The sequence below is a fragment of the Mirounga leonina genome, unplaced genomic scaffold, assembly GCF_011800145.1.
Source record: "Mirounga leonina isolate KUSES-001 unplaced genomic scaffold, KU_Mleo_1.0 Mir_129, whole genome shotgun sequence".
Classification (NCBI taxonomy): Eukaryota; Metazoa; Chordata; class Mammalia; order Carnivora; family Phocidae; genus Mirounga; species Mirounga leonina.
In genome coordinates, this window is record NW_023270323.1 from 18,736,166 (window position 1) to 18,762,339 (window position 26,174).

At 42.0% G+C, this 26,174-nt stretch overlaps 1 protein-coding gene across 1 annotated transcript in view; it reads right to left on the reverse strand.

Annotated features, from left to right (window-relative positions):
- FRAS1 (Fraser extracellular matrix complex subunit 1) overlaps positions 1-26,174 on the reverse strand; it is a 417,216-nt gene that overhangs the window by 204,263 nt on the left and 186,779 nt on the right. The window contains exons 10-15 of the mRNA XM_035004710.1: positions 23,215-23,304; positions 19,622-19,657; positions 17,614-17,761; positions 15,997-16,140; positions 14,538-14,672; positions 144-287 (exon numbers count right to left, since the gene is read on the reverse strand). Of these exons, the coding sequence (XP_034860601.1) occupies positions 144-287; positions 14,538-14,672; positions 15,997-16,140; positions 17,614-17,761; positions 19,622-19,657; positions 23,215-23,304 (697 nt within the window). The remainder of the gene's footprint in view (positions 1-143; positions 288-14,537; positions 14,673-15,996; positions 16,141-17,613; positions 17,762-19,621; positions 19,658-23,214; positions 23,305-26,174) is intronic.

Sequence of the window (26,174 nt, forward strand, 5' to 3'; positions counted from 1 at the left end):
AAAGGCAGAGGCTTAATCAACTGAGCCCCCCAGGTGCCCCAACACTTGCATATTCGTTGACTAAAAGAAATGTTATGATTTTAATAAAACAAAGGATGCTGGAAGAAAGCAAGCTGCTCTGGCATGCAGAGCCGAGCACTTACCACTGCAGATCCCCTGCTTGTTGTAGAACCCGAGGCCACAGCCGCTCTCACAGCCGCCCTCCCTCAGCACTTGGAGGGGGTCTCTGCAGGCCATGCAGTGCTTCTCCGTCGGACCCCAGCAGGCAGCACAGGACTCGTGGCAGACTGCAGGCAAGCGGCAAAATCAGTGGACAATCTATAGCAGAAAGGACGCGTTGCAATTTTTCTTTCAAAGGTTTAAGAATTCATAAGGAGGATGTTGGAGCCTTCATTCCTAAATCGCATATGTATACCACAGGAGAAAAAAACACCCTCCACCAAAAATAACTATTTCTGTTGGCCAGAAGTACAACTCAATAAATTACTGCTCAGAGACCTGGAACAGGAAATCAGAGGCTTTTGAGTAATGGGAATCACAGGGAAGGGAACTATAGTTTTCTAGACAAAGATGGTCTGTCTAATGAAATCAGATGGCCCTCCATCACCTTGCCACCTTGTCTTTCATAACCATACAATGAAATGTTGACAGGATCACCGTTCCTGCGTCCAACACCATGAAGAATCAGCAAGGAGGGATGCCATGTACTCTCATCCTTGATTAGACTTTGAAAGACCTGCTACTGCTGGATTTCTACTGCTCTCTCCCCGCTTTCCATCCCTGTCTTCTCTCTATCCCACCCCATCCCTTCCTTCTGTCCTCCCTCATGACTCTTCTAGTCCCCCCCACCCCCCGGCCCCACCACTAGCTTCTGCTCTCAACATGCATCTTGAGTACCTTTCTCTTACAACTTAACTTGCCAACCATACATTGTTCCTAAACCAGAGTTGTTCCTTTAACACTCAAAAATATCCTACTCTTCCAGCATTTGATTTTTACTACTCATGCTTGCTTTTCACCTTAGCATGTCTGCAAAGAGAGGCCTATTCTGAGTGATTGCTGATATTAAAAGTTGGTTAACTGTATGGCTAACCCCAACCTATGCTTCTGTTAATGCATCCTAATTTTCAAAATGTTTGCTTCACCGTGGAGCACAGCCTGTTCTGCAGAGGTATTCATTCTGACCAAAATTGGTGGGGGAAATGCCTTTGCTGATCGGAAGAGACTTGGGAACTAAATACGTAAATAATTTAATTATGTATCCCTTTAGAATCAGAAAAGGGTGCCTTCATTGCAAATCTTAAGATCCAATCCTCTCCTCTCAGCTCGAAACTGCACAGGAAAGCCTTTAATTTCAGACAACTTTCCTCCCCCAACAAACGGTAGAGATAATTACAGATTCTCTTAAATGCTATAGGGCACCTGGCTGGCTCAGTGGGTTAAGTGTCTGACTCTTGATTTCAGCTCAGGTCATGATCTCAGGGTTGTGAGATTGAGCCTTGTGTCGGGCCTGGCACTGGAACTGGAGCCTGCTCAAGATTCTCTCTCTCCCTCTCCTTCTGATCCTCCCCAACCCCCGTCTTAAAAAATGTTAGGAAGGGCTCTCTGATAAAATATAACAGTGGTGGGGGCGGAAGGAACCAACTTTAGGTAGATCTAAAGGATGAGAAGTTGCCAGCCCTGGAGAGAGCCAGAGAACAGCACCAACAAAGTCCTTGGGAAGGAAAGGAGCTCAGGGGTTCAAAGAACTGACGGCTGCCCCTATGGCTAAAGCTAGCAGACGCAGAGGGACCAGCAGGGCACAGAGGGGTGCAGTGAGGAATGGTGAGACACAGTGCCCTGATTCATGGCTGGAGGGATAGGCAGAGGCCCAATCAAACTTGACCTTGGAGATCATGGAAAGAAATTAGGATTTTACCCTAAGTGTAATGTGAAGTTTCAAACGGGGTTAAGCAAGATCAACTCAAGCCCTGATTTTCAAAGCTCGCTCTGGCTGCCGAGTAGGGAGGGTTTAAGGACTTGCATGTAGGCAGACAGACCAGCATGGAGTCCACTGCTCTGGTCCAGGCAAGAGATGAAATAGCAGATGAAAAACAGAGATGGAAGAAAGTTTACTTATTTATGAGCTGGTTCCCTTGCTGGACCGTAAGCTTCATAAGGGCAGAATCCATTTCCATTTAGTTAACTCTGTGCTGAGTACACTGCTTGGTACTCTACACTTGGTACTTCATTTATATTTAACACCCTATTTATATTTTATAAGTGTTACATGAGAACACTGTTAATATCAGGATAAGCTACCCAAAGTACATTATAATTAAAGATGTGGATTAAAGATCCGAGTAACAAATTCCACCCTGAACAGCCACAAAATCTGTCATTCATTCTTATTCAACTACCCTTCAATTAATGACTATAGTCATCATCTGAAGTGTCTATCCCTTCTTGTGCCTCTGCCTTACTGACTCAGGAGTTGATTCAAAGCCATTACCTAAACAAACAAAAAACCCAATTTCATTCCTAAGAAGGTTTTATGCCAGGCTAATCTATCCATGTTCAACAGAAGCACCTACCACATGCAGGGTGCTGTGGTTAGCCTGTGGGGCCTTCCCAGCTAGCCACAGGTCAGAAGTCGGCTAGAGGAAACATTTAAACCACCCCATCGCTTGAGCTCATTGGTAGCATTGCACAAACTGCACCAGGGAGCAAGTACTTGAGGATGATGGGAAGTAAGACTAAAAAGACAATAGGCGCCAGATCACAAATATCATGGAAGGCCAGGTAAGGACCTGGGACTTCATCTGTAAGAGTTTTAATCAGTTTTGTTTCTTAGAGAGCTTACTCTGCAGTGGGAAGAGGAGAGGGTAATTAACTCAAGACATTCTTAAGGGATGAAATCAACTTTTGTCAAGGGAGCACAGAGGAGGTGAGAAATTAAAGCACGACCCTCTAGTTCTCTTCGGGGACTGGTTGGTAGGGGTGCAGACATTCAGCTGCACTGGCTTTTAAACTAGTAAAAATACTTCCAACCTGGTTGGCAAAGGGATGTCATCCTGGTCCCTCCCTGATGATTCTGGTTTCATCCCTGGGAAGCCTGCAAGACACTGTGTTCCAGCAACTGAAAGGTCTGGCACAGGAGAGAGTCTCAGGTCCGTCCCCACCCCTCCAACCTTCAGACTAATCTGATCTGTGCCATATGGCTTGTTAAATATTTTTTAACATTATCCCTAGTGTTGCCAATCAGAACAGGGCCAAAGGATGAGCAGGATAGAGGCTACAGGCTTAGGGACCGCACTCAGGCCTGTCACAAACTGAGCTGCACCTAACATTTCAGCCCTGCCTTCTGCTACCTCCCTCGAGCAGGCCAGTTCTATGCAGCAGGGTGCCCTAAGCATGCCATATACGGGTTCGTGGGTTCCAGATGCCCCACACAGGATTCACCCAGTTGGCAATGCCTCCAGCTCCTTCGACAGCCCCTGTAATCCTGGTTACACTTGAGAGGCTTAAGTTGTCACTACTTCTGGGAAGCTTTGCTGAACTTGTCCAAACAGTCCCGTCTTCCTCTGTGTTCCTGCAGCACGTTGTATCTCCTCTCTTATGCTATTTATCCTATGTCCTATTCATTTGGTTACAAATCAACCCCTTTCAACAGAATATAGTATCCTCCAGAACAGGGGCCACATTTGAATCATCTCAAACCCCCAGTGTCCAAACTGGTAACTGGTACAAAGTCAGCATTCATTAAATGTATGTTAAATGAATACACAGATTTTTTTTTTTACCGGTTATGACAGTCATCCTATCAGTTATCTTCTACATGGAAACAACTAATCATGAGGTCATAGTCTGAACATGTGATAACTTAAGCTAGATAAACTTGAGGCTGTAAATGTACCTAATAAATGCTGGAATCCAGATCTCCTTATGATGATAAGTACTTATGCTACATCTGTATAGAATACCAAATGTGAGGCCACCTTCTCTGTTTCCATAGCAAACAAAAGGCATGTTCAAATGGTCAAGCAAGGCAGCAGAAGGGATTTTTATTCCTTCAATATGGAACTATGCTGAGCTGTCATTTCTTTTTCTTTTCTTCTTTTTTTTTTTTTGAGCTGTCACATTTCTTATAATGACACACTCCTACTGTGTTTTGCAATTGATTTCTAATTTCTAACACTGAACACATGCTGCTGCAGATAATCTCTTCTCCCAGGCTTATTTTACATGTGGCTTTTATTACACTTGGGTTATTATGAAAAATAGAAGGTCACTCCCTGACTTTTCACCATAATTTCTCTTAGTGATACATTTCAGATCACCCAGGGTTTGGACTGTATATTGTGAAAATGTGGCAATAAATTTAAAAAGAGGGCTAATGAGAGAAAACCATCTTCTTATCTGACATGCAGTAGATAATTTATTTAGGAAAGCCCCTGACTTTTCTAGAGCATAGCAAGACATGTGCTGGCTTGCTGAGCAATTCATTTCAAAATGAAAAGGAACAAATTACCTTTCTTTTGGCAACTCTATATTGAAACCAGACTCCAGAAATAAGAAACGTATTTTTGTTACTTGGTAATTTTGAGATAGATGATTGCTGTAAAAAAAATTTCAACCTGTGCTTCTCTAAGCATACAGTGCAGCCCCTTTCCAGGGAAGTGTTAAAAGCACTTCCTTTGGGCCACTTCTCATTTTCCAGGAAGCCTTCCCAGACGCCAGTGGGCTCAGCCTGCAGTTCAAATGCCCCTCAGGAATGAGAAAGAGCTTCTCCTTTGGTCCCTCACCTTTCCCATGGCCTTTTGGGATAAGTTTTCCTGCCATTCCCAGGGAATTGGCACACTTGATCAGCAGGCCCTTTTAGGTTCATCAGGCTGCAGTTCAGATTTCCAAACTGCCAAGGGGGTTTTCACCGGCAACTACGCAGAAGCAGCCCAAACTGCAGACACAAGCAGCTATGTCATCCACAAGTCAGATTCCTTCATTCCCATCCATATCCATTTTGTAGCAACCGCTAGCTTTTGTCCTCATCACACAAATGACGGGAGAGTACTTGCCAAGTTCTAAAGTATTATCAGGGGGGTAAATTTCCAATAAGAAGCTCTTGCTGGATGAAAAAATGTTCTATCTTACCCTCAATTTCACTGTTCCTTGCTTTCCTAATCTGTAAAGTGGGAATAAGAGTTGTTATACATAACTCATGAGGATATGGTGAGATGACATATTTGAGAGAGCAGAGAATGTCACGCGTGATCCAGTGAGCGGCATACCGTGCGAGATCTAGCACATCTTGTCTCAACTGGCGTCAAAAGCCCAAGTAAGTACAAAGGGGGCAAATTAAAGTACAGCAGGAGACAGAAGAGGAAAGGACCGTAAAGACTATGGGAAAGGTAGGTTCACTTAGAAAGGACGTAAAGAGAGCCCTCGGAGATTATTCCAGCAGTTACAAAAAAGGGCTCCAGCCTTTCCCAGAGGACTCCTACTTTAAAGCTCTTCCCTTGCAATCTCTACAACACATCAACCAAAGCCCTGTGGAAAATGACTGAAAATAGCTTGGTGACTGTTTGAGGAGAAGCCCAGATGCTGGCCAGACTACTCTCCTTTCCCCCATCACAGCCCCACGGGAGGCCAAGGCTACTTGTCTAAGAAGCACAAAGGCCAGACAAATGTAAAAGGAAAGGAAGTTCATGGGAGTAATCATAGTTTCGATCCTTTTACTACAATCTTCCGTCTCCTCCAGGCTGGGTCTCCATCTTCAACCTGCCTCCCTGTGCCAACAGAAAACTTTACATCCCGAAATGGGAATATCTAGTCTTCATACATTCTGAAGACCCAGATGTCCTCGAGGGAGTTCCTAACAGAAAAAATACAACTACATGAAAAAAATCTTCAGCCTCATAAATAGCCAGACATATGCAAATTAAACAGGAGAGCAGCAGCTCCTTGCGATCAGTTAGAGGTGCACACAGGGACCTGTATGCATCTTGGAAGCAGTGCTTCGGGAGAAGAAAAAGGGGAAAGAAGGATTCACTGAGGTAACAAATACACCAGTCCACTGGAGGCTGGCTGATAACGGGGGAGGCCACGCATGTGTCAGGGCAGGGAGTCAACGGGAACTCTCGGTGCCATCCTTTTTATTTTGCTCTGAACCTAAAACTGCTCTAAAAAAAATAAAGTCTTTAAAGTAAAAAAAAAGGAAAAGAAGGATGAAACACCTACCTACTAATATTTATGAATATTTAAAATTGAGCACACACAGAATACATGTTAAATTGCATTTGAATCGTTACTTAAGTGGGGAGCTGGAGGGGCGGGGAGGGAAATGAGAATAAGTTATGGAAACAAAAGGAATAGACAGGCAGACAGACAGGCCTGGATAGATGAGCGAGAGGAATAGCCGGCCCAGGCTAGTCAGGGGAATGTGCTGATAAGTATGATGAAGTCAACTCTCCTCATGTGAATCCCAAAAATCAGTAAAAGCAAAAAATTAAACAAGAGTCCATTTTACCTCAACCAACCTGACAAACAAGAAGACTCATAATACCTCATGCTGACAAGGGTGGTAGGAAGCAGGCACTCATGTGTGTCTAGCCAGAATACAAATCACAACTTTTTCAAAAGAGAGTCACATGTTAAAGTGTCACTGGCTTCAAAGAGTGCAATATACCCTTGGGCCCAGCAATCACATGTCGAAGAATTTACCCTAATCAAATATATGTACCACAATTTCTATTAAAAATGTTTACATCATGGTTATTTATGATAATGGAAAAATTAGGAACAAACGTCAAACCGCAGAGGACCAGCTGAATGAATTCTTGCATAGCCCCTGATGGAAAGTTATAAAACAGCTTTAAAAAGATTTTGTGGAGGATAATAAATAACATGGGGAAAGCAGGCAATAAAACTATATATAGAGTGTGATTTACCTTTGAAAAATAATGTGTGTATGTCTGTGCATATAACACACACACACACACACACTCATAAATCGGGAAGACATTCACCAAAATACTGACAGTAGTAATTTGGGAGAGTTTGAGTCAGGGATTTTTCGCTGATTTTTTTATTGTGCCTTGAATTTGACTGACTTTGTCAAATTATTTTTTGTAATACATGGGAATTCATTTCATACTTAGGGGAAAAAGAACTACTCAGGGGGAAGGGGGGAAAAATGCCTGTAGTCCTTTTTCTTAAGGCACATGCTGGGTAAATAGCTAATTAATCTATTAACCACATTTGTGATACAGCTGAATGATTTGCTCATCTTGGGTAACGTATCTGAATTTTTAGCAGGGTCTTCTGTAGAGCTTGAACCAAAGGGATGACTTCCCAGCTGGCAGGGGCTTTGGCAGGTCCACACGGAGAGAGATTTTACAAGTAGGTTAGCTTTTCATGGGCACATAAGTCAGAGGATGATGGCAGACATTCAGCTCACAAGGAACGTTCTTAAAGTTACCCCCTCTCACTCCTGCCCCTCTACCTGTATGTCTTCTTTTTTTTAAGATTTTATTTATTTACTTGAGAGAGCAAGAGAGAGAGAGCGAGAGAGAGAGTGTGTGAGAGAGAACACAGAAGGAGAGGGAGAAGCAGACTCCCTGCTGAGCAGGGAGCCTGACATGGGGCTCGATCCCAGGACCCCAAGACCACCACCTGAGCCGAAGGCAGCCGCTTAACCGACTGAGCCACCCAGGCGCCCCTCTCTACCTGTACTTCTGAATCTACAACACACTGCAAAAGTTTTCAACTGCGGTGACCACCTCGGCCCAGCCTGATGAGCCAAACGGAATTCTCAGATTCCACTCATCCGCTGGGACCAATGGCAACCCACAGCTGCTAGGACTCCTGGGTTTTCTCTCAGCCCCTATTAATTAAATGGCTGTCGATTTCTCCACTGATACCTTGAGTCTATTTGTCTACGGAAATTGAAAAGCCAGAGGGACCACCAACCAAAACCAAGCTTTTGACGGGGAGCGCTCTCAGACTTGCCAGCTGCAGTAGCTTAGCCTGCTCAGATGGCAACAGTGATAACACGGAGGGGCTGTGGGCTCTGTGGGCAGCCTAAAAAGGGAGGGCAAGGTCGTGCAGGGAGAGTGTTAGGGAGGGGAATAGGAAAAAGAGAGAGGATGCATGCCATAGAGTCCAGCTAAAATAACTGCGAACCCTAGGAACTGGGCCGAAAGCCAGAAGACTTGTCCCTAGTTTGTAATCCACGGCTAAAATATTTGGGGGTTCAGATTTGTCAGAAGAACGGGATCTGTCTGGAAGATAAACTCCCTTGCATTTGTGGCGGCCTTTCTCTGCTGGTATGTGATGCTTTTGTCTGTCATTTGTCTTCTGGCGCACACAGCAAGGGTCTGTAAGCGGCACAGACAAATGCCAAACATAGCTGGCAGCGAAGATCCCGGGCACAAGGATGGCAGCTGCTTTTACTTTTTCTCCATTTAACCTCTACATGAACATCCGAAGCGGGAGAGGACTTGGAGTACCATCGCCACCTGTTTCCCCGGGTCTAGTTCCCTCAAGAAATGGACAGCAGGAGGGCAATCCTGTTGTTCCCCCTTCTGAACGGCTTAGTTGTTTTTTTTGTTTGTGTATGTGGGTGTGTGTATGTGTGTATGTGGGTGGGTGTGAGTGTGTGTGTGTGTGTGTGTATATGTGTATGGCTGTGTTTAAGAGTAACCCTTCCAGCTCTGATAAGGCACTCTACCATCTTGAAGAGGAGGGAGATGGAGGGAAGAAAAAGAGCAGTGGGGAAAATCGAGACTCTGGAATTTTCCTGAGGCCACGCCTAGCCAGGAATTGCTGATAGGAAGTAAATAATAGAAGCTAAATGGAAGTTAAGTCACCTGCAAGCTGAAGTCTAGGCATGCCTGAACACTCCTGTCCTTTCTCCTCCATGCAATGGTTTCTTACACTTTTCTCAGTCAAAAATTATTCCAGAGGGCCTTCTATGTGCTTAGCACTATGGGGAATTCAGAAGTGTAAAACCTGTCCCTGCCTCAAGAATCAGTCACTTCCTATTACACACCTTTTAAAACTGCCTTTATAGCACTGATAGTAATGAATTCATAGAGTGGTAATGATCTGAAATTTTCTGTATACTTCTTTACTGACACTCTTCTCCCATTGAGGAAGTAAGTTCCTCAAGCCTGGGCAGTTTTCCGTCCATTCACTCTGTATCTCAGGTTCCTGGTACATGAAAGAGACTCAACAAATATTCCTTGCACACACAGAATGGAAGAGACAAGAATATCACTTGAAGCAATAAGTCCCCTTTACAAGACACTCAGCAATTAAGGGAGAGACCATAATTGCAATATACTATCAGAGAAGGTTTAAACAATGCATACGATTTAAAGAGCAGAACAGAATGAGTGAAGACAGTGGAAGGATGTGCTGGGTCCCCAAACTGATGAGGCAATCTGGCAATGAAACAGGGACTGACCCTCCAATTCTGGGGGATGTGGGAGGGGCCGCCGAGGATGCCAGCTTCACCATGACCATCCCGACGGAACCAGGGGGTGAGGAGGGGTTCCTTGTCTTCTTGAGGATTCCAGAACAGCAGTTTCATAAATGCCTTTGCCAAGAGCTCTGCCCCGGGCACAACCAGACTGAGCTGAGCCACATGCTGGAACATAATGCCAAGACCCATTAAGTCTTCACTGCCTTGGACCTCTGGCTCCAAGGGTCAGCACTTCATTTCCACAAATGGCTGGGCTGCTCTGGTCAAACAAAATTCCAACAAATAACTAACTTTACAAGTTCCTCTGTTCAAACTACAGCTTTTAAATCTTAACTAGGTCAGCATCCCCTATGTAAATTTACCAGGCTCAGTTACCCTAAGTTTTCCCTCTAATTATACCATAGTATTGGCTAAGAAACAAAATTCCAGACTCTCAACACTTAATCTGAGCATTTTAAAAAAATAAAAGGATTTTAACTTGTGATGAATATAGTAAACTGTTCCCTATATTTACTTCTCCATACCATATGAAAGTAGATTTTATTTGAAATCAGACGCAAATGGCACAAAACTCTGTTTCTTAACGTAAGCAATTTGATTTTCATTCCCATAAATTGAAAAATAAAGGAACAGATTCGATGACAACAGCTGCCTTTTGCTGTCCACACACTATGTGCCAGGCATAACATATTTATGTTTTTCAAACATCTTTTCTAATGTTCATCATAATGGTTTAAAGTAGATGACATTGTCCCCATTTTACAGTTGAGGAAATTGAGGCTCAAAGCAGTTAAATGGCCCATGCAAAGCCAGATAGCAGTAAGTGGCAGAGGTAAGAATCAAAATGATTCCCTCCTTCATACAAACCTGTAAATGTTCAATTGCTTCGTTCTTCAAGCTTCAAAGTCTAAGACTACACAGCAATCAGATATAGAATAAACTGCACGGATTTGCAGGTTTATGTGATTATTTCTTTACATCCCTGTAACCAGCAGCTAACCCTGCCTTGATTGCAAGCTCACTGATAGGAAACTCTATGATAGAGTCTTATTTCTTTTCATATCCTCAGGACCTCAAGCAGTGCTCAAAGGAGAATGAATGTAGGAGAGAGCGAAATGGAACGGGGAAGAAGGACAATGAAAAGAAGAAATACAAGTCTCCCATATGGAGGGCTTACTAAATGCCAGGCACCATCCTAAATGACATATGTGAATTTATTCCTCTAATCCTTACAACGAGGCTATATGGCAGACATTACTGTTGCTGCTTTACCCATAGGCAATTGAAGTGTGGAGTTTAAAAAAAAAATACTGTTTGTAGTGACAGAGCCAAGACTGGAATCCCGGTGGTTTGGCTCCCAAGCCTACGGTCTTAAGCACTGTGTCACACTCCCTCCCATCTCTGGGTTTGCAGAATGAAGGGAGCACTTGGCACGGGGTACGCATAGCTCCATCCTCGGGCCTTTGTGAATACTGGAAGTTTGGATCGGACAAATCAAACACTGACTCACGTGTAAAAACGGGCTAAATTCTACTCTTTCTTTACTCAAAGTTATAGTCTTATGAACTACTTTTTTTAAACGAATCTTGCATGGTGTGTGTTAGTTTGGTTGTTTTCAACTTTTTTTTCTCATGGACTCCCATGCCTAGGATTTGTGTGTGCAATAGTTCAGCGGTCCCACCAGAGTGGAACAGGGGTTGACTGAAAAGAGGGGCAAGACAGGTAAGGAAGAATGTTTTCAGGGCATAGTGAGCTGAGTCTGGATCCAGAGTTAGATTCCATAACAAGGTTTCTAAGAAGAGGTAATGGAACCACCACTCTGGTAGAGAGACCACAATAAATCCAGGACAAGTGGTACCCAAGAGCCATGCAGGAAAGGTACAAGGTCATGTGGTAGATGGGGCAAGCAAGGAGCATCCTTACCTGGGTCAAGCCTGACCATCAGGCTGGGGTGACTCAGGGACAGGCTGTTAATTCCTGGAAATGGGTCACAACAGACAAGGTAGAAGGAACCAAAGGAGAAGCCCAGTCCAGAACCTGATGTCCACAGGGTCAAGAAGAGTGGGACAGGGTGGGCAACAGGGATGTTGGGCCAGATCCAGCTGGTGGCAGAGGAAGCCTAGGGGTTAAGGCAGAAGCCCAAGTGCCAGGTCTAAAAAATGAGTTCTGGTCCCTGAGAAAGTGACTACTCTTTGGCCCTACCTGCTGTAGAGAAGGGGCCATGTCTATCTTGTCTGTCCCTGACTTAGATTGGTACAAAGACTGGCTGGTGCTGAGCCTTCAGGTGAAGCGATTGAAGCATCAAACTCCAAAAATCGGAGAAGGCCGAGGAAATAAAGCAGTGACTGGTATGCGGGTGCATAATGTGGTCTGTGTTTACAACACTATTCAGTTTAACCAAGCACAAGAATGTAGTAATAACATTAATATCTGCACACATACAAACACATTCATCTGCCCCTGTGTGTATGGGAGTGTATACCACAAAACTCAAGGGAAAAGGGAAAATGATAAGGACCCCTGAGGATGCAATTCTCTGGCAGGACCCCAAGCCTTCTTTTGACCCTCTGGTATACCTGCTCCCACTCTCGTGCTGAAGAGCCATGTGTTTATGTGCCACTTGGCTCTGCCCCATATTTGTCTCTCAGCCCTGTATTTGACACAGTGAGCATGAATATTAGGTAATTTCCAGTAAACTTCTGGTAATTTCCTCAGCACAGTGTTCACTTTCTTTTGGTTTTGATGGGTCAATAAAGTGGCAAATTATGCCGGTCACCACATAAATGACCCTGCCAAGAGGAATCAATCCAGAAAAACCTGTTATTACCATTAAATGGCAGGCTTCTCCTTGGAAAATTCAGCATGTGCTGGAAGAGCCCTGGTTGACTGACCGAATTCCAAGGTCAGTGGTGAAAAGCCACCAAAAATAGCACAAGCACAAATGTTGCAAAAAATTCCAATAATGAGAAAGCTTATTTGGAAAGCTTATTTGGGCTGTCTCAGCATTGAAACAGTATATGGAAATTGATCACAAGTTTAGCTTTAATTTTTAAGATCATTCTCGCTCTCTCTCTCTTCTTTCTTCTCATTTTATGCATAAAAATGCAACCAGGCTGAACTAAAGCAAATTGGTTTAATTCCCTGGAGGGAGCATGAACAAATTTTCCCAGCAACTTTCTACCAGAGGCATTTGTGTATGGGTATGTGGATGGAATGTGGAAGCAGTCAGCTACGTAAACCAGTAATCAAATGAAACATTACCCATTTCAAAGTGCCCTATAACAGCATGAACATCCCCCACTAAAACACCAGGCATGGGAGAAAGGAAAATGGCCCCCCAAAAGAAAGGGAGAAAAAAGTAAATATGTATGTGGGATGTGTGGATGGGGGGAGGTGTTACGGAGGGAAGAATAAAATCTAGGGGGAATTAATTCCCTTTTTAAAGGCAAATCTGCCACAGGAGTGCTAGCAGGCGGTCTCTTTGATGGGATAGAAGAAAGGAGAAGAGACTACATTCAGTAACTTCATCAAACTGAAATTTTAGCAGTTTACCTAAATTGCCCAACCATTATATACTTAGGAAGGTGTTTGGATGTGCCCACTTTAAGCCTGTTCTAAAGTAAAGGTAAACAGAACACGATAAGTAAGAAACATTAAGTGTTCTTTTATCTTTTATGGCTGAGACTCCTATTGAAACACTGGTCCTTCAAAGATCCCCAAAGGGTAATGCGTTTCCTCATTCATCAAACACTTGTTCAACAAACTGCTGAACAAATGCTGAACACTTTGTGCAGCCCTTGACGTTGGGGATACAGAAGATATTTTTACGGGTTGCAGAGAGCTAGCATGTCTTCTATTCTCAATGTAATTGGCTCCAGGGTAGGTCCTGCCATCCTCCTATTTGTACGACATAAACAGTACCAGTGTTTCCCTTCAAGATGGTTTCCATCAGCCTGTGGATCCTGCTTCTGCGCACAACCTGGAATGGAGGCCAGCAGACTTTCCACATAGGACCTCACATACCACAGAGCTCATTCAGCCCGCAGAGCCAGTAAATACCATGCACTTACTCTTTTTTACTCTATTCCCTCCAAATGATCCTCCTGAAAATCTAACCAAGAGCATAAAAGGAGGAAGCATATGAGCTGACCCTCAGACTGGCCCACCTTCAATGCTCATCACATCTCTGCACCCTGTCCTGCTCAGCTGCAAAACCTAGCTACCACAGTTCCTTGTAAGACACCTAGAACCCTCCCTCTGGCCTGTCTGCCTTTTCAGGTTTGCCTGCCACTGAGCACCCTGCCTTAGGTTCTGAGCATACCTGATCCTCTGTCGCCTGCAGATAAGCTTAGAACTCCACCCTCTGTCTTTGCTTCCACCCCATCTCCCATTCCTGCATTTATTTTTTTTTCCTATTCCTGCATTTAAAACATTCTTTATACATTTACTTTTTTACTTATACTCAAGATTATAATCACTACTGAAAAAATGGCCCAGTATAAGCAACAAATTGCACTAAGACCACTCTGACTTCCAGAGACTATGATAATATTAAGAAGTTCGACTAGTTCTTAATTTAGACACACAAAGCTACTGAAGTATAGAGATACTAAAGAGTAAATGTAAATGCCATCATCTGTTTTGCTTGTCCAAGTTTCCTATCATGATGTCACTTGCTTATTTCTGTTTCTCCTTCACTCTTCAAGTAGAAATAAAGTTTTGAAAAAATATAGATCTGTTTCTCCCTTCATTTTCATTTAAGCACTGTGTATGCACACAAGGAAGGAATCGGACTTACGACACAATGACCACCCTGATCTGAATTAAGAACTGTTCCAGGGCCCCTAGGCATGTGCAGAAGGACTTCGAGAAATCTTACCACACACGCACACATCACCAAAGCACTAATAAGCTTATAAAAACATGTGTCATCTCTCTCATCCACAGTTCTCGGCCCATCAAGAGTCTCGCTCAGAGTTTCTTCTCAGTACTTGAAAAACTGCTCACAGCTCCTGGTGGCCCCAGATCTCTTGGAGGTGGGGGTGGCTTTCTCGGTGGCTGGGCCAGGGCTTACCTGCACAGGAGTAGCGGTCTTGGTAGAAGCCGTCCTCACAGCTGGACACACACTGGCCATGCTGCATCAGCAGTGGAGGTTGGCAGGACGAGCACTCTAGCCCACTGGTACACGTGGAGCACTGAGGCTGGCAGGCTAGTTCCGGGCACGGGTGGGGGGAAAGAAAAAAGGGGCAGCTCTGATTAGCTCAAAGATGCCACCCCGGTGCCAATTCTTATGTAGCCCAATTCTGAGGCTCTGGAGACACCGAGAACAAGAAAGGCAGGAGAGTCACTTTACCAGCCTTCATTTATATGGCACATATTTCATGCCAGGCTCTGCATGAAGTGCTTTCTATGTAGGAATGCATTTAATCTCCACAACAAGCCTCTGGGTAGATATTATTAACCCCATTTTTCACATGAGGAACAAGCTCCCCGAGGTTAAGTCACTTGTCCAAGGTCACGTGAACCTGGCATTTGAAGCCAGGGGCTGCTGAGTCTGCTCTTCTTATCCAATAGCCCCCAATATCTTTCTCCCTCAACCATTTCCTAAGAATATCCCTTGTCTCTTTTCTTCCACAACCCATGGCAGAGATAGAAATAACTTTCAAAAAGGCTAAAGATTAGGAATCAGGAAAGTAGGGAGAAGTAAATAATTACAAAAATAATAAAAGCAGTTAAGCTCTATTGAGGCTTGACAATATCCTAGAAACTATTCTAGACACTTCATGTGTATTAACACACTTAATCCTCATAAGAACCCTCTGAGGAAGGTACTAGTCAGTATTACTCCACTTTACAGATAAGAATATTGAGGCACAGAGCAGCTAAATACTCACAGCTGGGGTATAAACCAACACACTCTTAAATGGATAATTAGCTCCATGAGTCAGAGATAGGAGAAAAAGTAACGATGACCTGGCCTCAAACAAGCCAAAGTCTGCCAGGTAAGATCTTCTCAGATGCATAAGAACTCTGAAAATTGACATGAACCCGTTCTGGATCTCCCGGTAACTCACAGGAGATAAGCTCTACTATCGATTATCTGTGTGATGTTGAGCAAACCAGTTGATTTCTCTGGCCCCCACGTTCCCCACTTGCAAAATGAGAAAGTTCTAGTAAGAGATCTCAAATGCACATGTCAGTTCTAAAGTTCTATCTTGGATTAACTGAGTGTTGTAATAAATGACACCAAGAATCCTGGAGATATTACTAACTTTGAAAGTCTTCAAAAAATGAAAAATCATATCACGACTACTGAGTAACATCTGACCTCCACATCGCCTCTCAGTAAGCATCAAAACACCTGTGAAATGTTAGAAGCAAGAGACCTTCGGGTAGAGATGCCAAGTAACTCATGGCTGATGTTACTACCCTCTAATGGTCTTTGGAAGTTGTGCATTTCCTGCATGCATGGACCCCCTCCTTTACAGCAGTGGGCCTCAGTCCACATCTGGGCTGTCTGCCCAGAGCCATACCTAAACAGAGAGCTCCAGCTTGGTAAAATCCCAGACCACAGCTATGTACACACTGTCCATTCCGCAGCAACTTTGTGGGGTCCTGACACAGGTCACAGTGCTCTGGAGATTGAGAGCAGGTCAAGCAGTCTGGGTGGCAACGAACTACAATCAGGGACAAAGAAGAGAGAATTTAGTAAAGACCACAGGATTTCTTTTACATTCTTCCAGAAAAGAATCTACAGAGTATATGCAGTTGTATAGAATATGAAGAACAGAAAACTCTGGAACTTAGGTATGAAAAAAGCCCCCAAATAGCAAAAGTGATTTCAGTGCAAGATTTCAAAGAACCTCTCCTTGTCTGAAATATTATTACTGTCTCCGGTAGCTACAAACTGAAGACACTAAAAACATGACTGAACAGTCCTATTAATGCTTCTACCTGCTGGAATGCCTCTACAAACAGGAATTACCAGCTCCGTAATATATGATTTAAATGAATTCAATAACTTATGATTTCTTAGACGTTCTTCTTAAGCTTTGGCATGCATAGAAAGTTAAGACAAAACACAATTTTACAAAAGTTATTTTCTCAAAAAAAGCTTTCTTCTTTTTTTCTAAAAAAAGGCTTTCTTCTTTTTCTCCAAAATTCAAATCTCATTCCCAACAACTGGGATTATCATTGAATTCAGTGGCAATTGTCAGCAAAGGACTTCTTTCAGGTTTTGAAGTTGTCAAGGACTTGCTTTTTAAGGTATAGTACATTTTAATATGCTAAATATTTGTTCTGGAAAGCTCAGGGAGCCACATTGCTAAAGGTAAGATAATTAAACCATAGAGTTGCTTCGCTTTTCCCATGATAAGCTCTTCATAGAAACACTGTGATTAGCCAAAATAAGTTGAGTGCAACAAAAGCAACTGCCAATATGAAAAATTGTGACCCACAGATGAAAACAATTAATTATGAAATACAAATGGAAGAAAATGCCACTTTTCCAAGTGAAACTAAGCTTATAGGCAAATTACTGCCCAGCCAGAGCAACGCCAGTGCTTGCCAACAATTATTAACTGGAACTAATACAACCCCAGCTGATTTGAAAGCAGAGTTGCAGAACAAGTAGATAAAATTTTCTTTTGGAAGAAATTAATGAGTCTTTAAACTTCAAAAACCCATTTGAGAACTCCAAAAGGAACCATCTGTTTAATAGCTCACCTTAAAAAAAAAAAAAAAAAAAAAGGACACCTGTAACAAACTTTCAGCAATTGTTCCTACAGCTTCAACAACGGAACAGTCCTAACACATATATTTGCCTTTGCAAGTTTCCCTACTTTATGCTGATATCCATAATAATTTTTTCAAGGTAGGTAAGGCACATTTTACCAATGAGGTAATTAAGATTTAGAGAGGGTCAAGGACTTGCCCAAGATCACATACCCATAATCTCTTGAGTTTGGCAAATACATAGACAAAGATTCAGTAACATCATTTGGTAGAAAAATTAGCAAGGGACAAACCAACCAACCAACCTAGTAGGTGACTTGAAAAAAAAAAAAAAAGCATGAAGGGAAAAAGAAGATCTCTCTGAAGTTTTTGGCAGTAAAAATATCTCGGCAGAAATAAATCAGACACGGACCCACCTGACGTACAATCTGGACAGCACCGTCCCTTCACCACCTGGGATAGTGTGGCCACTGGACACGGTGAACAAGAGGGCTCATAGCAAGTGACCTGAGAGCCCCAGCACTCACACACCTTGCAAGGGCCATCCTCCCACTTCTCCCCCTCCTGTATGAAACAGTAAAGAATGACACTATCAGAATTGCCAAAGTTCAGAAGACGGTTTGCTGGTGGAGAACCTACAATTTCCCTAAGGGACAAAATGAAGGTCCTGCTCCCTACCATGCAAATCTAACTCTGAAATAGGACAGCAGTTGAAGAGTCCCAAATTTAAAAAGGAAGATATTTCTCCTTCTCTGTTTATAATTGATTTGTTTTAATGCAGAACCCAGGCACACTGATAAACTGGGAAAGCATTCTGGGGCTCCCAGAATAAGCAAGAAGCCTGTAACACTTGTTTCTCAGCCTATCTCACCAAAAACAAAACAAAACAAAACAAAAAAACCACCAGAGGGGATTACTATGTACTTAGTGATTAGCAGGTACATTACATACAATCTTTATAACAACTGGGAAGCTGGTTAAAGCCCTGAATTTCCTTATGGTTACTCAAGTAAGAGTAACAGTAGAGTCATTATATTGTCAAAAGGATAGCTCTTGTATGACCATTTTTAGTGGGCTGTAGTTGTGCATGGGCTTTCTCATGTTGAAGTATTCTTTTCAGCCAAGCAAATTATGGTAATAAACATTAGTACTTTGATGAAGGATTCAAAGTGAATTATAAAGAGCAATTCCTTTTTGCTCACTATCCCACTCACCCTGGAGATAGGAAAGAGACGAAAGTTCCTACCAGAATGTTTTGGGGTGATGAAGGAGGTAAAACAGGGAAGGATATTAGAGCATATTATATAATACCAATATTTGATAAAATTTTTATTTTTAAAAATTTTTTTTAAAGATTTTATTTATTTATTTGACAGAGAGAGAGACAGCAAGAGAGGGAACACAAGCAGGGGGAGTGGGAGAGGGAGAAGGCTCCCCGCTGAGCAGGGAACCCAACACAGGACTCGATCCCTGGACCCTGGGATCATGACCCGAGCCGAAGGCAGACATTTAATGACTGAGCCATCCAGACGCCCCAATAAAATTTTTATCAAGCCAACTGATGTTGAACATTCCAAACAATTAATGTGGCTATAGTTAGCAAAAACTAATGACAATATTAGAAAAAAAATCAGGAATATTATCTTGAGAAGGTAGAAGGGCTTTTCTTCCATTTCAAGGCAAACTGGATTACCAGACCCCCCGCTTTTTAAAATTTTTTTTTAAGACTTTATTTATTTATTTGAGAGAGAGAGCATGAGAGAGAGAGAGATCTCATGAGAGGGGGGTAGGGGTAGAGGGAGAAGCAGACTCCCCACTGAGCAGGGAGCAGGATGTGGGACTCGATCCCAGGACTCTGGGATCATGACCTGAGCTGAAGGCAGCTGCTTAACTGACTGAGCCACCCAGGTGCCCCCCAGCCCCCTTTTTCTATAACTTCCAAAATTATAAGCTTGCTTGTGTGAACAAACATGCTTGCACTTTCCCTTAAAAGAAAACATTGAATGTTGTCCTACAAAAAACCTTGGAAGAATGAATACTCAGCTTTGTTTTGGGGAGCTAACACTCCCAAACCCCAAAAACTCTCCATGCTTTGAGGAACATGAAATTGCACTGATGGTTAAACTGAATTTTCTAGGCCAGAAAAAATCAGAAGGAGGAAATCATCACAAAAAAGGGAAAGGTACGTGTAGGAGCTTGTAGTTGGAGAAGTATTAATCATTAATTGTGGGGGGGAAATAGGGTAAGGAAGGAGCAATAGTTTCAATGAGTTAAAGTCTTAGTTATCATTAACTGGACCATGGTGCCATCAAACATTACTGTCGGAAATACTATGACATTAAGGTTCCCCAGGACAGTTTATGTAGATCACTGCTTAGAATAATTCTATAAATATCTGTGTACCAGTCAAAAATCTATACTTACTGGAATATGCTTAACTTCACTTGCATTTGAAGACATCTAGGAACAAAGAGAAATGTATTTATTATACCACTAAAAACACCATTAGGCTGATCTACTTATTTTCTCATTTAAGACTTATCCATTTTGCCCAAGTAACATGCAACTTCATTCGTTATGAATAGAAAAAAAATCTACATATGTCAAAAAACAAGAAAAGCATATGATAGGAGGTGAAGACAACATGCCATGGAAATTTTTTTTGAACTCTTATTCTTTTTTTTTTTTTAATAGGAAAAGTGTATTTTAAAATTAATCATTCAAAACAGCATTTGTTTCATATCTGAACATAAATCTTTCATGGGATCATAACAAAATCCGTAATTAAAAACCAAGAGCACTTCAAGGGAGATTTAAATGTGGAATTTATGATTGATTAATTACAAATTTGCTTTTAAAGTATTGTTTATTGTCCAACAATTCTATAGATTCTTTTAAAGGATTTTCTTTTTGCTAGAAGCTGTCTTTTATTTATTTTTTTTTTAAATTTTGAACTCTTATTCTTTGTGCTTAAGCACTTGGCTTCAATTTGCTTCCACATGAAGGACTCACAGTCAAGAGATCTAAGCCTGTAGGGGCAAACTCTTCTGTCTTGTAAGATACCACAGCATTATTTATGGGGATTTAGACCCATTTAAAACAACTTGCTTTTCTTTATTCCACCTGGCTTAATTTACCTCAAAAACAGGTAGGAAAAATGATACTATGATTGAGAAATTAGAAATTCAACACATATAGGCAGCCTTTAATCTCCTACATTCTTAAGAAACAAGGATGACTAAGTTATAAACCACTTATGAAACAAACAATGCCAACAGCATAATAACAATGATGCCATTTTTTAGCTTTTTTTTTTTTTTTTTTAATGTGCCAGGTTCTGTTCTAAGTGCTTTACAGGTATTATCTCAATCACCCCATAAGGTAAGTACTATTGTTATCCGTTCTTCACAGATGAGGATTAAGTAACTTGTCTGAGGTTATAGTCAGTATGTGGCAAAGTAGATATTTGAACTTAGAGCCCCCACTGTTAACCCTACACAGTGCTCTCTCCCCAGCACATACAGGTTGGCAGATGCAATTTTCCCAAATTATGAAGCAAAAGTACGGAGGACTTAATCCCAATTCTTATCATCTTATTCTGATTGGTCAATGAAGCAGTTGTCTTTATGATCAACTGGCCTATTTTTTAGAACACAATTTATCAACATTCCAAAACCCCATGTGGAAAATATGAGCTGTATAAATAGAGCAAATTTGAAGAGATTACGATAAATACATTTTCCTTGGGGTACATAATTTTTAAAAGCGCAGACTTAGAAATAAAACCTTAGCATGATCATTTGTTCTTTGGGTTGAGTTTAATAAGCTCTTTATAGATTTTGGATACTAGCCCTTTATCTGATATGTCATTTGCAAATATCTTCTCCCATTCTGTCAGTTGTCTTTTGGTTTTGTTGACTGTTTCCTTTGTTGTGCATAAGCTTTTTATCTTGATGAAGTCCCAATAGTTCATTTTTGCCCTTGCTTCCCTTGCCTTTGGCGATGTTTCTAGGAAGAAGTTGCTGCGGCTGAGGTCGAAGAGGTTGCTGCCTGTGTTCTCCTCTAGGATTTTGATGGACTCCTGTCCCCACTCCCCTCCCCTCTAGAACCCTCAGTTTGTTTCTCAGAGTCCATAGTCTCTCATGGTTCGTCTCCCCCTCCAATTTACCCCCCTTCATTCTTCCCCTCCTGCTATCTTCTTTCTTTCTTATTTTTTTTAACATATAATGTATTACTTGTTTCAGAGGTACAGGTCTGTGATTCAACAGTCTTACACAATTCACTGCGCTCACCATAGCACATACCCTCCCCAATGTCTGTCACCCAGCCACCCCATCCCTCCCACCCCCATCACTCCAGCAACCCTCAGTTTGTTTCCTGAGATTAAGAATTCCTCATATCAGTGAGGTCATATGATACATGTCTTTCTCTGATTGACTTATTTTGCTCAGCATTACACCCTCCAGTTCCATCCACATCGTTGCAAATGGCAAGATTTCATTCCTTTTGATGGCTGCATAATATTGCATTGTATATATATACCACATCTTCTTTATTCATTCATCTGTCGATGGACATCTTGGCTCTTTCCACAGTTTGGCTATTGTGGACACTGCTGCTATAAACATCGGGATGCACGTACCCCTTCGGATCCCTACATTTGTATCTTTGGGGTAAATACCCAGTAGTGCAATTGCTGGGTTGTAGGGTAGCTCTTTTTTCAACTTTTTGAGGAACCTCCATACTGTATTCCAGAGTGGCTGCACCAGCTTGCATTCCCACCAACGGTGTAGGAGGGTTCCCCTTTCTCCACATCCTCGCCAACATCTGTCATTTCCTGACTTGTTAATTTTAGCCATTCTGACTGGTGTGAGGTGGTATCTCATTGAGGATTTGATTTGGATTTCCCTGATGCCAAGCGATGTTGAGCACTTTTTCATGTGTCTGTTGGCGATTTGGATGTCTTCTTTGGAAAAATGTCTGTTCATGTCTTCTGGTTAGCCTGGTGATGGGTATTAAAGAGGGCACATTCTGCATGGAGCACTGGGTGTTATACGCAAACAATGAATCATGGAACACTACATCAAAAACTAATGATGTAATGTATGGTGATCAACATAACATAATAAAGTACATTTTGAAGCAAAAAAAAAAAAAAAAGAAAAGAAAAGCTAAAAAAAAAATATAAAACCTTAGCATGAAATTTCACCGCCCCATCCAATCCCTCAAAATCCTCTCAATTCTACCTGCAAAATAAATCGAGAGACTGATCACTTTCTATCACTTCCTCCCTAGACCAAAACACCATCACCACCTCTGGACTATTGCTGAAGACCTTCCAACCAGACCATGACTTCCAATCTTGCCCCCTTCCGTCACTCGCCCGCAGAGCGGCCAAAGTGACCCTTTCACAAGTAAGCAGGTCACAGCACTTCTGCTCAAAGCTCGCACGGCGCCCACGTGTATGTGAGGGTAAAACCATGGCGTCCAAGCTACCTAGTGGACCTCATCGCCAAATCTTTTCCCCTCATTCACTTGGTGCCAGCCATATTCACTTTCTTTGTTTCCTGAACGCACCACGCACACCTCTGCTTCAGTCCTTTGCATTTGCTGGCCTGTCTTCCTAGCACTTTTTCTCTCCCCTGGTCTCCATGTGGCTTGCTTGTTCTCTCACTTCGTTTAGGTTTTGCTCAAACTTCTCACCTTATGTAAAAAAGCACCTCCCTCCCCTCAGCTACTCTCTAGCTGCTCTATTCTCTGCGCAGTCCTTGTTACCCCCTGATGTGGGCAGGCATCTGTCCTCTGTGTCCCCACACTAGAGCATAAGCTCGCCATAAGAGCAGGGACTCCATCTGCTTTTTGCTTCTGTGTCTCTAGTACCTGGCACATGGTAGGTGTGCAATCACATCTGTTGAACAAAGGAATAGTTGAAAGATATGAGAAGGTAACGGCCCCTCGTTAAACTAATCTTGAATTATTAATTTTTAATAGTCTCCAGTTACTAGCCTGATACTCACAAATTCTGCATTTTCTTCATCAACACAGTCACCATTCTTTGAAATGCATTCAGGGCAGCATTTTCCATCTACATGAATTAATTCTTCACCCTGTAGAAGTAAGGGTTGCAGAAGCACATATCAAATTGCCATCTCTAGGTAGCAGTGCCAAATTGCAAAACAGCGGGATTCCCCGACTGGAATGAAGAACCTCAGCACATCCTTTGCTCTGGCCCTCTGCTTATTCCCTCTCCCCGTGTTGTTTTCCCACGGACAACCTAGGCCGTGCAGCTCACCCCTCCAAGAGCTTTTTCATTCCAGCTCTGGTGATACTCGTGCACAGAGCCCTCCATCATTCCCCACCCATGCCTGGGAGCTCACACGAAATCAGAACGACCAAGATTGTTCATTGTTGTAGTCTCCTGGAAAGTTACCAGTTTCAGGAAAGGATCAGGCGATCTTAAATATACAAGGTTGAACTTGTGATTTGGTTTCATTATCAGTGTTCAAATCAAACCAACGCTTTTCCTTGAATACGAAATGAGATACATCCCTTTATGCACAGATGTAGTCTCAAGCATAAATTAAACAGGAGACAACTAATTTTCATTCAATATTCTGAATCTGTTATCCAGCTCACATAATTACTATTTTTTTAAATTAATTATAAGAAGAAAAAAAAGGTCACACTGAGAGGGTAGATACTTAACTTACAAAGTCTTATTATTTTAATTTAACTTCCCAATATTAATAATTTCATCATTTTTATTTCTATAATAAAATAACAAATGCTTACTATTAAAAAATTAAATAATTATAAATTCTATCACTTAGTATAATTCCACTGCAAGCCTGCCTCCCAGGGAATCTGCTGTGAAAGATACAATCTCTGTTTACAATTTTTCATGTGCATATACTAACATCTAATACCTATAGGCTAAAGAGTATTTTTTAAAGTACTTTCCACTTTCTAAAGATAGAAAAGAATGGTGATGTTTCTTTAAATCAAGACATTTAATTTGGGATCTACATTACATTTAAAGTGCAGAAACCACGTTAGGTAAAAATTGAATAATGTGAAATTGTGCAACAGAAAATCACAGGGATATTTTATGTTTAAAAACACTGTGCACTAAAAAATGTATAAAATAAAGGCATTGGTTGTCTTTGAACTGTAGCATGATGGGTGGATTTTAAAGTCTCTTTTCTACTTTTCTTGAGTATCAATTTTCTAAAATGAATATGTATTATTTTAATGAAGGGAAATAGGAACTTTTAAAGGAAATACAAAAATACATGAATGACTGTAACTTTTTTTTGACTGTAACTTTTTATGGTGTCTAAAAACTGATTTCAGGAAGAAAGGAGTCGTGTATAGATCGCTGTCCATCAAAATGTAATGCCAATCAGAGGCCAGTGGAGAGCAGGGGATGCTACAGAGAGCGGGCGTATTTACATATAAATTGTTTTGCAGAAACGTGACAGATCAGCTGGTAGTGCAGGCCTAACCCAGAAATGGTGAAATCTGCTTTCAAAGCATATAAAGGGGTTTATATGCAGGTAATCTAAGTTGTTTAAAACAATGACACTGAGTATTTGTACTTCTATTAAAGGCAAAATGCGTAACTGCTGCTTGAGTGCCTGCTACAGGGCGTAGAGACCAAACGGAAAATGGAGCCTGCTTCATCCCAGTAGGGCAAGGAGGGTGGCTGTTCAGAGGCTTCTAACGCTACTGTAAATAACAGCAGGTCTTGCTGCTGGGGAACAAGGATTCAGTTGGGGTGAGGTAGGGAGTCCTAAATAGATCTGCTACTTATAGAAGAAGCCCGGATGCCCTAAACTGCGGCAGTTCACTGCGGTGGGGAGCTTGCTCCAATTAGCATTTGACTTTTCCTTTGAGAAAATTGCTTTGAGGAACAAAACTAATTCTTTTCTTCTTAAGAGGATTCTGCTGCATGGGCCAGATGGAATCTGCTAACCCCTCCCCCACTGAATCACACCAACATCTATCCACCAGACGAAAGATGGTGTGAGTCCACTAGCTTGCCCATTGAAAAAGGAAACACTCTTTTGAGGGAATTTTCCTCCACTGGAGAAGGGAAAGGCACCTCACACGTGCAGTGTGCCCATCCCCTTCCGTGTATGTTGTGATAAGCTTCGATCCTACCCTCCCCCCACCACCACCATTTTATGTCCCAGGTATGAATGCTAGGTCCTTTAAAAACAAGTAATTTGACTTCTCCATCTGAATTCATGTTCAAAGATGACACAAAATTTTAAAAAAATGAAAATCTTCATACTGTGCTATTTTACTATGGATGCATTTGTGTTTCAATGTCTAGGGATTTTTTGGATACATCAAAAACAAAGGCCATGCCATTTTCTCCTTTTTTAACAAAGGAAAATGATGTGCTGATTTCCATGCTACTCAGAACATTGCTGTTGATAACCAGTGGGATCATTATTACAACGGTGAACCTGTATAGTTCTGTCTCTTCTTCTACAAGTTGACTTTTCTGCCTCTTTGTGGACGCACATACACTTAGACCTAATCTACCCTTGGTATCCAGGAACCAAATGCCCGTGATATTCTAGGAAAGGCGGAAAGTGGGGTAGAATTTTGAATAAAAATCCCAACAGCACACTTGCACTGCCCCCTCGGCAGACGGTCATTTTCTCCAGATGCTTCTCATGCATTTCATTCGTATTTCCATTATCGTTGACGCCACTGCATACTGTGATTGCTGTTGATGTATCTGACTTCCCCCAAAAGCCTGGGAACTCTTGAGATTAGAATGTGTCTTATTCATCTTTTTATTACCAAGCTAAGCAGAAGTTAGGAAGTTTGCACTCCAGGCATTCACAGAGCTATTTGCAGAAGTGTGGCACAGAAAGAAGGCTAAGGGATATTTTTGGTAAGATTCAATTTGGGTTAAAATTTCACTTCTGGTAGTGTCTCCAGTTTAGAACCCAGTGCCTTC